Source organism: Alosa sapidissima, chromosome 3 (assembly GCF_018492685.1).
Source record: "Alosa sapidissima isolate fAloSap1 chromosome 3, fAloSap1.pri, whole genome shotgun sequence".
Taxonomy (NCBI): domain Eukaryota; kingdom Metazoa; phylum Chordata; class Actinopteri; order Clupeiformes; family Clupeidae; genus Alosa; species Alosa sapidissima.
In genome coordinates, this window is record NC_055959.1 from 19,304,202 (window position 1) to 19,319,741 (window position 15,540).

A 15,540-nucleotide genomic window follows, 5' to 3' on the forward strand; every position below is an offset into this window, starting at 1 on the left:
GAAGTGCACGGAAACAGCTCCTCCTCGTTTCGCGCTACATTGTAAGGTAGGCGGGCGAAGAAAAATGAGAAAATTCAACCATTGGATATTATGGTATCTCTATGTGGCTTGTTTCCGCTTTTTCTTCATTGCGCACGCCCAGCCCAGTGACCTGAGCTGAATAAATCCATTTACTGATATATAAAATGGCCTCCTTCAAAGATGCTGTAGTATTTTAGCTAGCTTACAATTTCATGGACCCTTCGTATATCCTTCTCTGTTACCACGTTCTATAGACAGCGAGGGTGGCTCCTTTTTGCCCTTTAACCGACGAAATAAGTTTATGTTTTATGTAGCTAACTGATAAAGTGTATGTCGACTAATAGCGATCGAGCTAGCTAGCTGTTTTAGCTCAAATACTAGCCGGATAGCTAGCTAGTTGTGCAGAGAAGTCTCGCTCTACTTTGTTTTGAGCGAGGGAGCAATAGCCGGTCATCATCAAATGGCCGAACAGCGAAAGGTACCTTTCGTCACTCTCGCTACCTTTAACACCACACCAGCCTCGGAACCCAAGAAACGTCGTCGGGAGGAGGAAACCGATACCAGCCAGGGGAAAAATGGAGGGGTTGGAAGTGCAGCAACCGGGCCAGGGGGTGGTGGCAGCTTGTTCGGTAACATAAAAGGAAATGTAAGCGTTTCAGACGGAACTTCTGGAGAACCCAAGGCAGTCACCGTGCGTTTAAATATCTCTTTGTCTGAGCCTAGTGAAAAGGGATCTACAGAATACAACTACGGAGAGCTGGTCCAGTCAACTCAGGTAAGATTGTCAAAGCCACGGAACTTCGGGTTGTGTGTGTATGCACGTTTTTTGGACGCCACTGTCAAGCACAGGCCAGTGAGGCCACACAGCGCCCTTTAGACATGAAATGCATGGGTCTAATCTCTCGTAATATATTATTGGTTGGATTTGAATTATGTGTACATAACTCGATGTTTTGCGATGGAAGTAATAGGTAAAGTTGAACTTGTGTCTTGTGTTGCACCTGCGACGAAAACAATGCTTTATATCACGTCAGGCAACGTGGTGTAAATAACGTGCGCTACGTCAGTGTTGACACTCCTAGTCAAGTTCAAGTATGCACAAGTTGATCACAGCACACATGAAAGCCCAAATGTATTAAAAGGGAAAAGAAACATTTCTTAATTTTGTGTCATTTAAGTTTTGTCATGAACAAGAATAAGATGTCCATAGATTCTGTGCTCTGATACGATTTTCATTGTAATGCCAGGACAATACTACTGGCCACGTCTTGTGCCACTAACTTATTTTACTACGCTTTTGCTAAGTAACCTAGTTTGCCAGTTACATTTTTCTTAGCAATTGCATTTCTTGTTTACATTATTTTCAGTGTATAGTATGTATAATTCCATTTACACAATCTGCTCAAGGTCCCACCAACGTTCTCTTAGGTGAACTGATGGACAGTGGTTGAGAGAATAGGAAGTGCGATGGCATTTTAAGATTAACCTGCTCATGTTATTGAATGTAAGAAAAAAGATAGTGTTTTGGTAACGGCTCATTGAATTTCTGGATTATCATGGAATTTTACTAAAGTCTATTCCAGACATGGAAAGTCAGGGAATTATATAATTTTTGGGTCAAAGTCAGGGAATATCAGGGAAATTTGTTGTTGCAATTTAACATTTATTTGCCAAAATACATTAATAGAAATGTATTTCCACGCAACACTGATGTTCATCGGCTTATTAGCTTTTTACTTGAATTTCCCCTTGGGGATCAATAAAGTATCTATCTATCTATCTATCTATCTATCTATCTATCTATCTATCTATCTATCTATCTATCTATCTATCCATCCATCCATCCATCCATCCATCCATGAGTGGCTGTGGTTAGCCCTACTTAGTTTTCTTTTTAATGCCCATTCATTCATTTTCCAAATCGTCATGGTTAATGGAAATTCAGGATTTTTGCTAGGGAAGGTCAGGGAAAAGTCAAAGGAATTTTAAATTTGACTTAAAGTTGGAACCCTGGGCAAAATCTTTAATACAAATGTTACAATATGGCTCTGTGTTGAGAAAATGATTGTACCTAATTTATATTTTCTTTATATATGAACTCTCAGGTAAAGAAGACTCCTCAAGTATTGGCTCCTAGCTTTGATCCCACTGATCCCTTTGGTGACGATGCGAGAGAGAGACAGCAGGTGGAAGCACTTGCCAAAAAGTTTGAGAGCAAATATGTAAGTGCACAAAATACTCTTTCAGTTAGACCCTGGACATACATGTGGTGTTGCCTGTGGTGTCACATGTGGTGTTAAAACAAGGGAACAATGTAACATTCATTGATTTTGTAAAAAGTTCCTTCCCTATGCTCTTCTCACAGTAGAGGTTATCCATAAAAGTCCTGGACTGACTGATGTGCAACATAATGCATATGGTTCTCATTTCAACAGGCAAACCCAAACAAAAAGAAGAGGAAGGATAGGATCCAGGATCTTGTGGACATTGGATATGGTTATGATGAGACGGACCCGTTTATAGATAATTCAGAGGCTGTGAGTAATGTCAGAATGCATTGTTATGTTTATGTTCCTTAGCAGAATTAGTCAGTCTATTTATCCATAAGAAATGCTAAATGCTTTGGATTAATGACACAGACTGACCATTTGGAACACACATTTTACCACATTTATTTAGAGATTTGAAAAGAGACTTGGATGCTTACCACTGTCCTTTTTTTTTTAGTTTCAGTTCATTTAAAGTTCTGAGTTCATAATATTACTTTCTGTTTGTTTGCCTTAAGTATGATGAGCTGGTCCCAGCCTCCTTGACCACTAAACTGGGTGGTTTTTACATCAACACGGGTACACTGCAGTTTCGGGCTGCCTCAGAATCTGAGGGCGAGGACGGAGGAAAAGATGGGAATTCACTTAAGGTGAGTCTGCCTTGAAGGAAGATGTTTAGTCAACTCGTGCATTCTAAGAACTTTTTGAAATGATCTTGCCCTGATGACGTATTTTGCTCAACTTGATTTTCAATCTTTTTGCTTCTGCAGAAGCCAAAAGATGTTGAGGAGAGGGTGATCAAGAAAAGACGAAAAAAGCAAGATGGCAATTTAGAGGAGAAGAAACCAAGAAAGATCAGAGTGCCAAAGACAGGGTGAGTGTAAACATAAACCACAGATTTAATAACACTTAGTTTAATCATACTTGTTTAAGTAATCATACATACAACATAACTTGTTGAGTTTTTTGGGAGAAAACGTATTATTGCATCCCCCCCTCTAATGTTTCTGTAGAGTCTTGTCCCTGAACCGTCCAGAGAAGAAGAAGCGCAAGAAGCTGATGAAGGACTCGCTGAACCTGGCGGCCATGCTGCGCCGCTTCGCCCGCGAGAAGGAGGAGATGCGCAAGAAGCAGCCTGCGGCTGCCCTCAAGCTGTCACGTGGCCCGTCCAGTGCCAACACCACGCCAAGCACCGCCCAGTGCCCACCGGGCATGCTGAACTCGCACCCCCAGTCTGTCTCTGCCATCACCCCCGGTGGCGACTTCAACATGGCCGACCTGACCACTGACCCGGCAGTGATGTCGCTGCTGGGCGGCGCCAGTGAGAACGAGATGCTGCAGGACCTGATGGGGGACCTGGACTTCGGCCTGCTGGACTCGCCCCAGCCCGGGAGCCCCAGGCACCAAGGCGAGAATGGAAACTTGGCACCAGCAGGAATGAAGGCGGGAGGCGCGGCTGCAGCCTTACGTGGGCAGAGAGGACTCCTCAACCCCCCTCCACTGCCCAACGGACTGCCTGGTCCACTCATCAAACGCATCGAGGACTTGCGTGCGGTAAGAATCACTCCCAATTTCCCGATCACTCCCTTGTTAGAAAGATTGTCTGTGATTGGCAGGTTATTTGTTGTTAGAGAACAAAGGATTTTGACCTTGTGCCTGTTGCTGCACCTGCCTATACATAACATTATTTGGTGAAATTTGCATTCATTATATTATATAATGCAACCAAATCAGAAAATGTAAGGCAGTAGCTTTAGTCCGGCTGTGAACCTGACTGTTGCAACAAGCAAAGTGAAGGTTAGTTTAGCCAGTCATCCTTAATGGCCCTTAGAATCTAGTGACCTTGAATTATGTTGATAGGGAACCAAGAATTTCACAAGGATTCTGTCATGGGATTCAGTTGAAGGTGGTGGTCTTTCATCTGTGTTTTAGATATAAGTGAGTTGTGCTGACTGCCACCTGAGTTGAGACCATTCCATTACATGGAGTGAAGATTTGGCAGAGCTGCTTATCCTCCGCATTTTCCCAGTAAGCGCCAGCAAGTGGGTTAGTGGGCGTTGTGAGGCTTCACACGTTGATATGAAATATTGCCTACGTGCAAGTCTTTGAGTGGTTCATGGTAGGGCTTGGATATTTCTCCTTGGTACATGGAAACATTCTACAAGAAAAAGCATTACACAACACTGTGTTTGTTTTAAAGGTTAGCTGGGTCCGTTTGTTGTTGTTGTTGTTGTTGTTGTTGTTGTTGTTGTTGTACAGCACAGCACAGCACAGCGCGTACACCCAGTTCAGATGCTGACGGTCCATTTTTAGACGACCCTTTAAGCACATCCTGCAATGTGCTCATTTTTGTCACTGCGAGTTGCCAGCAGTCCCGCAGGCAGGCCTCTGAGTCACCGCACCCCCGGAGCGGAGCACAGATGACACTGGCAGAGAGCTGGCCCTCCTCCAGGCCACGCCAGGGCAGCGCAGGGCAGAGCGGCAGCACGGCCTAGCCGGAGCTCCACAGAGGGCGTTGGTCTGAACGGAAACCACTCACACTGTGAGTGTGACCCTCTCTCTTGCTGGAGGTCGCAGAAATGGAAGGGGAGGAGGAGGACGATAACAGAAAGGATCAGGAGAGAGAGGAGGAAGAGTGGGCATGAGGGAGGTATATCTAGAAGAGGAGAAGAGAAAATTAAGAGGAGGGTGACTTAAAAAGGAGAACTGAAAATTGCAGGGTGTATGGATCAGTTCATAGTGGGTATGTGTTACGTAAGATTAGGATGAGGCATGTAAAGTATTTTACGTAACTAAATATTTTGCACTTGCAGTCAAAAACATTACCTCAAGCACATATGATGCACATCTGTCTTTGAACTAGCTTCTTTTTTTCTGTGTTGTTGCTTAAAGTGGGAAAAATGTCAAAAATTAAACTGCTCTGTTGGGAAGTGAACCTGAGAGTGGTGTACCGAACCATACCATGCCATGCCAAGCCTTGCAGTGACATGCACATCTTAGGGAGATAATGTATACTTAGTGCAGTTGAACACAGCTTTTTCCAGACATGCCATTATTATTTCTGTATTGGCGGTTGTGCTGTGTTGGCAAGTCTTGCAGATATGGGAAACCAGCATTTGTAATGGAAGGCAGTTCATAGACAGGCGTTGTTGTTGAATGGAGTCATTGGCAGTTCAAAGAGAGTCACTGGGAAGCATGCTGTCCTGAAGGAGGGGGATCAAAGAAACTGAATCATGGAGGGCCAAGAACATTCCATGGAGGAAGAGAAGGACATCTACAGCAGAGCAGAGCATTTAGCCAGAGATGGTCTCCCTATCTGATGTCCACTGTCCTCTGTGTCCACTTGCATGTGATGGTTTCATTTAGGGCTAGGCGATATATCGGTATTACGACTACGACCGATATATTTTTGAAAACGATATGTAGTTGAGACAATATCGTAATACCGGTATTATGTCAAATAATGGGCCATTTTATCAAAGCCACTTGCTCTTCTGTGTTCAGACCATTCAGATAGCCGCAGCTCTACTCAACTGCGCCCCTTGCGTGTGCACGTTCTCCCTCGCAGCACTACAAACTTTCAAACATGACGGACACTGAGTCAGATTTTGTTTACCTTGATCAGAGGTTGGTGCTGATGCCTATTCCGTCGGCACGTCAACGGCTAGACAGAGAATTCTCGTAATGAAATCAAAATTCCACTGGAGCTCCAAGCGGTTTTGTACACGCAGATTTAAGTTACAACACTGTTTAGCAGCTGCAGCTCTTCGACTCACGGTAAAATGTAATTTTTGGTACATAGCCTAGCTAATTTAAATACACTGATGAATGCTTGCGTTTAGCGACAGTAGCAGATCTAAAGTCCTCAGGGAGACCACCTAAACGCTGATTTTATTAAGAGGATATGCACGCGACTCGTGAGCAGTTAGGGCATCATTTTTTTTATGATTCCTGAAACCCCATTCAATCGTGCATAGGGATTTTTCTTACGAACCGGAACATGCAAAAATGAACGCATACAAAACGACGGTAGCGTCTATCACACTCTTGATGAGTGACTCAGTTACGTTGTTTAAGTAGACTAATTGTTTAAAACTATTTTTGTTGTTGATAGCAACATGTCTAGGCCATCATAGTCTACATTTGCTTGTCATCTAGGCCCTATCAAACCCTTACAGGTAAAAAAAACTGCATTGTGTGACAAAACTGCAGGTTTTTTCAATATTGTTGTGCCCAAAATAGCCTATTGCATTGTGCAGTACAATGTAGGCCTGCGTTGTCAGTCAGGGTCAACTTTTGGTCTTTTGTTATTTGCACAGCTTTATCAGAGCAACTGTAGCCTATGCCTATTGTAGGCCTATGTTATTGTTTACACTTTTTTGCACAGCTCTGTTAGAGCAGTCTGAAATTAATGTAATTAAAACTGGCTGTGTTGTCATATGTTGTGTTGAGTGAATATATGAAGCACTTCGCTCTTTCTGTTTGAAATATCAATATCGTATCGATATCGTATATCGCCAATCAGCCCCAAAATATCGGGATATCAGTTTTGGTCCATATCGCCCAGCCCTAGTTTTGTTTGGGTTGTGAGGGAATGGGTTGGAAAGGATGCCACAGGGATGTCGACATGGCCAGAACAATCCCTAAACATAAATTCACTTCAGTGGAAAATTGCAGAAGAAGGAACATTCAGTCTGCAAGGACTGTCCGTCACCAGTAGTCAGGGTTACAAGTGTGACTTTGACTACACAAATTTCTAAAACCTTATTAATGAAGGCGTGTATAGGTAGGTGATGTCATCAGGTAAGGGTAAGATAAGGATCTTTAGACATACTGATAAAACACTCAGCCACTTCTGTTCTGCTTTTCTTTTTCTGAGATTGGTTAAAAAAATGCAGCTGGTTATTGGCAAAATTTTTTATTATGACTGCCATATTTCTCATATTATTGTTTTTCTTTGTACATTGAGATTTTGAAACTTATTTTTCAGTATCTGCATTTCAGTTTGGTCCAGAATCCTCAGCATGCCTGATTTGTGTGTCTTTCTCTTGTCAGGCGTCACGACAGTTTGATCAGGAAGGTCGAAAGAAGTTCTTCACTCTGGACATGAACAACATTTTGCTGGAGTGAGTCTCTTTGTCTTTCTCTTTGTTCTTGTACATTCTCTTCAATGAGACAGTAAGTGGGTTTCCATCCGGCTTGTTGATGCACGTTTTAACTATTCAAATAAGAAATCTTAACTGGAAATACTTGAAATGCACATTCAATCTTCTAATACACATAGAAATTCAAATTGCAAGAGGGAGTTGGATTAACTCTTGATTCGCATTAGGTACAACACGATTAAAATGGATGGAAACAATTTATTCGCATATATTCACATTTGTTGCATTTCTATCTGTCTGTTTCCGTAAGTGTTGCCCTGACGACCACACGTTTTGATCCCACAGCTGATCAGAGCCATGTCCATTTTTAACTGTCATAGCACATTGGATGGAAACACACGCAAATGCGCATGTTCTTGAGCCAAATGTTCATGAATGCGCATCTAATATACAAATGAACTGAATGGAAATCTGTTTAGTGAGGCATTTTCTAATCCTCTCTTCTCCTCTTTGTCCCAGCATTGAGCTGCAGGTTCAGGAGCAGCCAACTGAATCCCGCTCAGCCATCTACTCCCACCTGGAAGCCTTTGTGCCCTGCAACAAGGAGGCCCTGCTGAAGCGCTTGAAGAAACTCAGCCTCAACATACAGGTGTGTGGTTTTTTTTTTCCTTTTTTTTTTTTTATTACAGCAGAAAGTGTTCTAATCATCACATACCGTAAAGCGCTCCGCAAATATGCCCTCACATGAGTGCAACACACATCAGCACTGACATTGTTAACTGACACACATTGGATAATCAATGGATTTCTGTTCAGCAGCATTAAAATTTAACTGAATAGTAATCTACACGGCGGCGCAGAGTTGGCCGATGGTGTTTGGGCGTAGTATTGAAATCAATGGAATCAAAACCTTCAAAACCTATTGCACTCCACTGTATACTGCCCACCTGTGGTGTAATTTTAGTGAGTCGAAAATGAAAACACTTCAAGTGGCTTATAATGATGCACTAAGAATTGTGCTTAAAATCCCTAGGTGGAGTAGTGGCAGTGAAATGTTTGTGTCTAACAATGTGCCCACTTTTAACGCTGTTTTAAGAAATGTTATGTATAGATTCATGTGCAGACTGACAGGGTCTAAGAATATGATTATTGTGTCCATAGCTGATGTCTCTAAGAGTGACACCAGGTACACATCTTGTTTTTGGAAACATTGGACCCGAAGCCTGTATATGTTTTGTAAATGATGCCTCATCTGCATCATTCTTAAATGTTTTGTATTGTTTTACATTTATATATCTGTACTGTGTTGTCTCTATGGACCTTTGTGTCTTGAATAAAGTTGAAAGAAATGGAAAGCAGAGTGCACTTATGTTGGCGCCTATGCGCAGAGCGCTTTATAAGGAGGACATCTCTGATCTGTAACACTGTAAATAGCAAAACTGTACTAACACAACTTTCTCCCCACTCACACACACACGCACACAGGATGACCGGCTGCGCACACCTCTGCTGAAGCTCAAGCTGGCTGTCTGCAGTGTCATGCCCGAACAGATTGCGAGATACAACATGGACTGCATGGCCAGGGTTGCAAAGTAAGGCGCCTCTTTTAGCACAGCTCCAGCCAAGCTACTGCTCTCCTCAGTCACTCCGAAATGCTCATGTGCCTTTGTGTCATGATAAACAGGCAGCAGTCTGAAGAAGGAGAAAAGAATGGTTCAGAGGAAGAGGACGAGGAGAAGCCAGGGAAGAGGGTCATGGGACCCCGGAAGAAGTTCCTCTGGGACGACAAACTCAGGTGAGCTGCAGGGCCCTTAACAACCGTGGTAGTGTAAGGGCAAGAAATATTTTATTCATTCATACATTAGCCATGGCATGTTTGTTTATATTGTACATTTTATACATAGGTGATTTAGTGTGTATCAAACGTGCTATAATATATTTATTGCAGCCATAAAAAAAACATGATCAGAACCTGCAGGTGTCCTACCTTGCACGAGTCCTACCTTGGCCTAAGCTAGCTTTAGCATAATGACTGAGAGGTGATTTGCACAGCAGCGTTGGTTTCTGGGAAGGTTAATGGTGTGCCTGTCCTCCTGCAGGAACTTGCTGTGTAGCCTGGTGCGTGTGAAGCTGGGCTGCTACGAGCGGGAGGGCCAGAACTCGCTCTCGGCTGAGGACTACCTCAAAGCCTTCATGGAGACAGAGGTCAAACCACTGTGGCCTAAAGGCTGGATGCAGGCCAGGTGTGTGTCTGTCTGTGTATGTGTGTGTATGTGTGTGTCTGTGTGTGTGAGATGCCACCCTATATGCATAGGCCCATTTTGATTTTATTGTGTGGATTTCTGACGAATGTCTCTTGTGCCACCAGGATGCTGTTCAAAGAAAGCCGCATGGCCCACAGTCACCTCACTGGCAACTCGTTAGTATTAACTGTTCTATACATATAATATATGGCTTCTTCATTGAGCATGTGCATTGATCCATGGAACTGAGAGTAGTAATGTTTGACAAAGTCAATTCTATCACAATGTTTATACACTAAAACTCCCTTTGTTTTGGTTACAGAGTAAAGAAAAGAATTGTACCCACACCAAAAGCTAAATCCAAGGTAAGATTGGACAAACTCCTCACATTCACATTCAGCATAGTGTCATTTTGGACTTCATATAGAATAAATCGTGTGTGTGTGTGTGTGTGTGTGTGTGTGTGTGTGTGTGTGTGTGTGTGTGTGACGTCACTTCATTCGTAGGAGGTTGGTTGGGTCCAGAAGTCCGCGCCGCTCGTTGACTTGGCCTCTCCGCTAGCGTTGGCGGCACGGCAACACGCCCCGCCCGAGTCGGAGCCCATCTGCCTGTCGGACTCCCTGGACGAGGACCTGGCCACGCCGTCCCTGGACTCCATCTCCCAGGCGCTGGCGCTGCTCAGCAACGCGGCCAAGGATCTCATCCACAACGAGGCTCCGTCAGGGGCGGCCGGCGCCGCCCAGCCGCAGGCCTCCCCGCTCCTCCACAAGAAGGGCCACGGCTCGCTGGTGTCCAGCGGGCACTACGTCTCTACCTCCTTCTCCCCCGCCGCCGCCGCCGCCCTCGCTGCCGCGTCCTCTGCTTCCAGGGCAGCCGCCGCCCACGGCGACGGGATGGGCCTGGCCAAGGGCTCGCCGCTGGCTCAGGCTCACAGACACTCGGCAATGGACTCGGCGCGGACTCCCACGAGCAAGGCCTCCATGTCCCCCTCGGGCATGTCGCCCTCCTCCTCCGTGGTGAAGGCCCGGCCGCCCCCCACCGCCTCCCCGCTCCTGCCCCCACAGCACAAGGCATTTGGCCTGCCAGGCTCCAGTAAAGCGGGCAAGAGCGGTGGCCCAGCGGACAGTGTTTTGGGCGGCACTGCGGTGCAGGCGCGCGGCCCACACATGCTGCTCTCGCCTCACCACCTGCCCTCCAAAGCGCCGCCGCAACAGCAGGGCGCCCCTCAGGACTCGGTCAGGGCGTCTCCGGCCCCCTCGCCCCCCCAGCCGCGCACCCCTCCCACCCAGCAGCAGCAGCAGCCGCAGCCACAGGGCTTCATCACGCCCATGCAGGCCACCCTCACCAAGTCCTCCCACAGCTCCAGCTCCCCCATCCTGAAACTGACCCCTCGGCCCCCGGCCCCGACGTCGGCCTCCCCCGCCAATTCGGGCTCCTCTTCCTCCCCAGCTGTCGCCTCACAGGCGCGACCTGCTCAGACCCTCCCCGTCGTACACCAGTACGTTGCCTCCTCTTCGTCCTCCACACCTTCCTCCAAAGCGGCAGCGTTCCGCCCCCCTCTCTCAGGCACCCTCAGGGGGCAGGGTAACTTCACCAGCTCCGCTGCGGGGCAGAAGACCCCCTCTCAGGTCACCAGTTCCCCCTCTGTCTCCAAACATGCGGCAGCAGCCGCCAGTCCCACCCCAAGTGCTGCCAGCCCCGCCAATCATGGGCAGCGTCAGAGGTCTGTAGGTGGGACAGGTGCTGGAGCTAAGCCAATCACATCCGTCTCTTCAGCATCAGCTACCCCGCAGTTGTCACAGGTAAGTTGGAGTGGACTAAACTAAATAGCTGGTATCTGTTGTTTGGACTGATAACTTACAATAACTTACAATTTAGGTACCACAAGCCTTACTCTTACAATTTATATAATCAGTATAGATCAGTAGATCTATATGGAAAAATGTTCACCAATGTATTAAGTTTATTATCAACATTTGACAGCACATCAAACATGCTTGATGGTTGTGAGCCACTGAATGTGTCTGTGTCATGCAAAACTATACAAAGTATTCATATGGCTCAATGGTTGTTCCGCGTACCTGAAGCTCTGGGCATGTTTAGGGCTTGGTGTGATCGATTCTTTGCCCTCTGGTTGCAGGTGTCGTCAGCGGGCAGTGCCCTCTTGGGCTCGGCCGGCCCGTCTCTGCCGCTGGGCTTTGGCATGTTGGGGGGCCTGGTGCCCGTCTCCCTGCCTTTCCAGTTCCCCTCGCTGCTCAACCTGGCTCCGCCTGGGGTCACCAGTGCCACAGCGGGCACAGGCCCCTCGGTCACTAGCAGCTCAGCATACGCCCTAACACAGAGTGAGTCGTCAGCGCTTTCTCTAGTTCATGATTCTTACGTTTGCAGGGGAAATGAAGGCTTAGGCATAGTGTTCAGTACACTATCCAGGATAGGGGGCTTATTTTTGTATATGTGCTTAGGGAAGTAGTTAGGTGGGTATGTATGTTTCCGTGTGTGTGTGTGTGTGTGTCTGCCTGTTATGTTATTGTGGACAAATGTATATTTATGTGTATCCATGTGCTGATGTTCCATGCTGTATCACATGTCTTATCAGATGCCTGACCATCTACTCCTCTATATATAATGAGTGTCATATTCTCGAGCTCCAGTGTGTGTTCTGTGTTCAGTGTCCCACATTGTTGCCATACAATACTGTGCTCTTCTAATCTTGTCAGTCTCTTTCCTCCATCGTTCATACCTTTCTACCGTGTCTTCATTTTGATGCCTCATTTTCCACCATCCATCATTACCGGTAAACTGTCTTTGCTGTCTCCTGCTCAAAACCCCCTCATTGCCCTGTCTGTCCGTCCTCCCCGACCCCCTTCCGTGCTGTCTCTTCTCAGATCTGTTAAAGAGTCTCCAGTCAGGGTCTCAGGCTGCTCTACCCCCCCACTTGCAACTGGCTTTCCCAGGTAACCCCCCCATCCACCCCCCCAGGCTTCCTCCACTCCGTACCCCGGCCCTCTCTCCTCTCTTGGTCCCTCTCTGTCCGTTGTGTCTGTTCATGTCTGGTGAAGGTTTTTGTCTTTGTCACTGTGTGGTGTGTGTGGTCTGTGACCTGAATGTGCTATTTGCTTCAGTTGTCTGTGAATGTGCCACCACTTGACTGGTGTTTTTTTTTTATTCCCTCTCTAGATGTCAGTCAAACCCAGGGCGGGGATCTTAAAAGGAAGCCCCTTTGAAAAGATAGAAGCTCTTGGAGGAATTACCCGCCTGATGGACGTCATTAATATGCATGGCCTCCTGAACAAATCACTCACATGGAGAAGACTTTTTTTTAACAGGAAAAAAAAGAATGAAAAGAATTTGATACTTTTAGTTTATGTTATTTGTAATATTCAAATGGATTACAAAACACCTATCAATGTTTACACAAATAGACCTGTATCACTGTGGACAGGCAGGGATGAATGAATGGATGAATGATTTGGAGAATCTGTGAATTGAATGAATGAATGAATGAATGAATGATTGAATGGATGGATGAATTGGTTGATTGATTGAATGGATGGATGAATTGGTTGATTGAATGTATGGATGAATGAAGGGGTTAGTGTGAGTGTTAATATGTATGTATTTGTACATGCGCGTGCACTTGTGTGCATTAATTTGTATAGATCTTTTCTTTGTTTTGTCTGCCAAGCAGCTTGAATGCAGCCCTCCTGACTCATGCCTAGGTCCTTGTGTCTCTGGTGCTGTTTTTACCATTGAGTGATGAGATATCTCCATCATTCAGGCCTCTAAAGTCAATAGAATTTGAAAATGATATGAAACCTGCTTAATGGGGTCTTTTTGTATTCTACTTGAATTTTTTTCCCCTTGAAATTTGTTTACTTAAGTCAACAAAGCTGAATGACAATAAAAAAAAAAAAAAAACAAGTAAAAAGCCTTAGCTAAAGCCAACAACTATGCAGGATAAATTCCTTTGAGAAAAGGATTTAGTGGCGTCTGCCATCTTTTTTGTACTGCATTGCCTCTAATAGTTTGTCTTTTCAGAGATCATAAATGTTTTCTGTGTCATCCTTTCATCTGCTGTCTGCTCAGTTGTACGCAGCTGTTCATACAGGCCAGGGGAAGTCCCAGTAGAATTACGATTAATTTATAAGTGGTGAACTTCCTAATAGAGGAGCTATATGGCTTTGTTATTAAAAATCAACTAAGTCATCGGGCTGTTAGGAGGTACTGAATTAACTTTCCCAGGTTTGTTTCTAACCTCTTGGAGTAGACCCCTGGTTCTGGACATGGGGAAACACTGGCATGGACCAAGCTGTAAACAATTCTAGCCAATCAACACACATGCTCTAAGAATAACAATACGAGGTGGTGCAACTTGAACATCTGTTGAGCTGAAATATCATAAGTCTTTTGCCAAGCAGATTTTAGGAAAATTAAAGGATCCAGTCTTGCCATTGCTGACTCCAGGGAAAATTCTATCCAAGTACTCTATTCTGCCCTTAAAGCATTTCAGTGCCTCCTCTCCTATGTTATGAGGAAATAGTGAGGGCTTCTCAATGACTTTTCGCAAACAAGTGTATTGTCTTGGGCAACTGGTACCTTTTTAGGCATCTTTATGTCTTGGTATACATGTGTCAAAGTAACAACTGGGTATGCTCATCATGCAAGAAGTTCACTTATGTACCAGTGGCAGATCCAGGCTGTCTGAAGGGCAGGGTCCAAACATTTTTTTTAAAAAGGCACCCATCTTACAGCATTGGGCCCCACCCCTATGCAAAATGCAGCCAGTCTTTGTTTTCTTGATTCTGATTGGCTCTTAATTGAATAAATATGTATGATTATGAAGTGCTGAATACAAGTTAACATTAGGTGCCAATATTTTATTTATTTATAAATGCCTTTATCCAAAGTGACTTACAGACACCAATAGCAAGGGGCCAGTCTCCCTGGAGCAATTCGGAGGTTACATATGCCCTGCCCAAAGCCACAGTGGTGGCAGTTGGGAGTAGAACCCATGACTTTTGTGGCTAAAAAGCAAAAAAGTGCAAGTGTTGTGTTCTTCAGGGCTCATGACATGGCAACAGAGCTCTAATCTCATTTCCTAGCTATGATTCTCTTTTTCAGCCTGAATGCTCAAAGAATCCATAACATGAGTGAGAGGTTTTGAGTCTGTGATATAAGGCATTCTTCATCCATAGAGAGCATAAGGGCATTATGGAGTCATTTGGAAAACCCCAGTCCACGCTGTGGAACCTTCAGCCAGTATGCTCATTTGCCTTGCATAGCTCCACTTGTCTCAAGTGCTAGGACTACTCATCACTATAGACCAAAACTATGACCTTGTGCATACTTACTGTTAAGCAAGAGGAGCACACCAGTGGAGTTGGGAAGAGACCATCTGCAGCATAAATGAGATGCTGCATGTAAAACATCAGATACAGGACAGTGTTATTGTACTCCGAGAGCATAGCCAACACTAAAATGAATAGTGTCGTACACTTGCCAGCTCTCCTATGGGTTTACCATAATGTCATGATAAATTGTCAATGGACCAACACCCCACGGTTAGCCTGTGTGCAGTGTGTTTCACTAATTCACGGATTGGGATAAATGCAGAGACCAAATTTCCCTCACGGGATCAAAAGAGTATATATACTTATACTTACTTATGGCTACCAAGCTGTCATATTTAAAGTGGTGTAGTGTGGTAAAATGTTTGTAATTCAAGCCTCCACCACACTAAACAGTACAAAAGTTCAGAACCAGACTTAACAAGACCTAGCCAATTATATTACAAAAGTTATCTTGATCTCTTTCAAGAGTAGAACTGACTATTCGGTCTGGGAAGGGATCAAGGGAAACACCAATGCCTTACTCATAGGAATGAAATTAATAATTTCAAAACTT

The 15,540-nt window shown here is 45.0% G+C and overlaps 1 protein-coding gene across 2 annotated transcripts; it reads left to right on the forward strand.

Annotated features, from left to right (window-relative positions):
* The first annotated feature begins 74 nt into the window (after nt 1-74).
* Nucleotides 75-14,087, forward strand: ubn2b (ubinuclein 2b). 2 transcript variants are annotated; one of them, XM_042084791.1, is made up of 17 exons: nt 76-796; nt 2,127-2,243; nt 2,457-2,558; nt 2,807-2,938; nt 3,059-3,162; nt 3,302-3,842; nt 7,344-7,414; nt 7,913-8,042; nt 8,879-8,985; nt 9,078-9,188; nt 9,493-9,636; nt 9,762-9,812; nt 9,959-10,001; nt 10,143-11,438; nt 11,777-11,978; nt 12,522-12,590; nt 12,814-14,087. In XM_042084791.1, the coding sequence occupies exons 1-17, from the start codon at nt 482-484 to the stop codon at nt 12,858-12,860; spliced, it is 3,582 nt and encodes a 1,193-aa protein (XP_041940725.1). In that variant the 5' UTR covers nt 76-481; the 3' UTR covers nt 12,861-14,087. The 2 variants fall into 2 exon arrangements, with proteins under 2 accessions (XP_041940726.1, XP_041940725.1); XM_042084792.1 differs by lacking the exon at nt 12,522-12,590 and having other exon boundaries at nt 75-796.
* Nucleotides 14,088-15,540: the final 1,453 nt, after the last annotated feature.

Excerpts from the sequence above, each read along its gene's own strand:
- ubn2b (XM_042084791.1), top strand. The coding sequence starts at position 482 with ATGGCCGAACAGCGAAAGGTACCTTTCGTCACTCTCGCTACCTTTAAC. Across the intron at positions 797-2,126 it reads AGCTGGTCCAGTCAACTCAG|GTAAAGAAGACTCCTCAAGT; the intron begins GTAAGATTGTCA and ends ATGAACTCTCAG. Across the intron at positions 12,591-12,813 it reads CTTGCAACTGGCTTTCCCAG|ATGTCAGTCAAACCCAGGGC; the intron begins GTAACCCCCCCA and ends TTCCCTCTCTAG.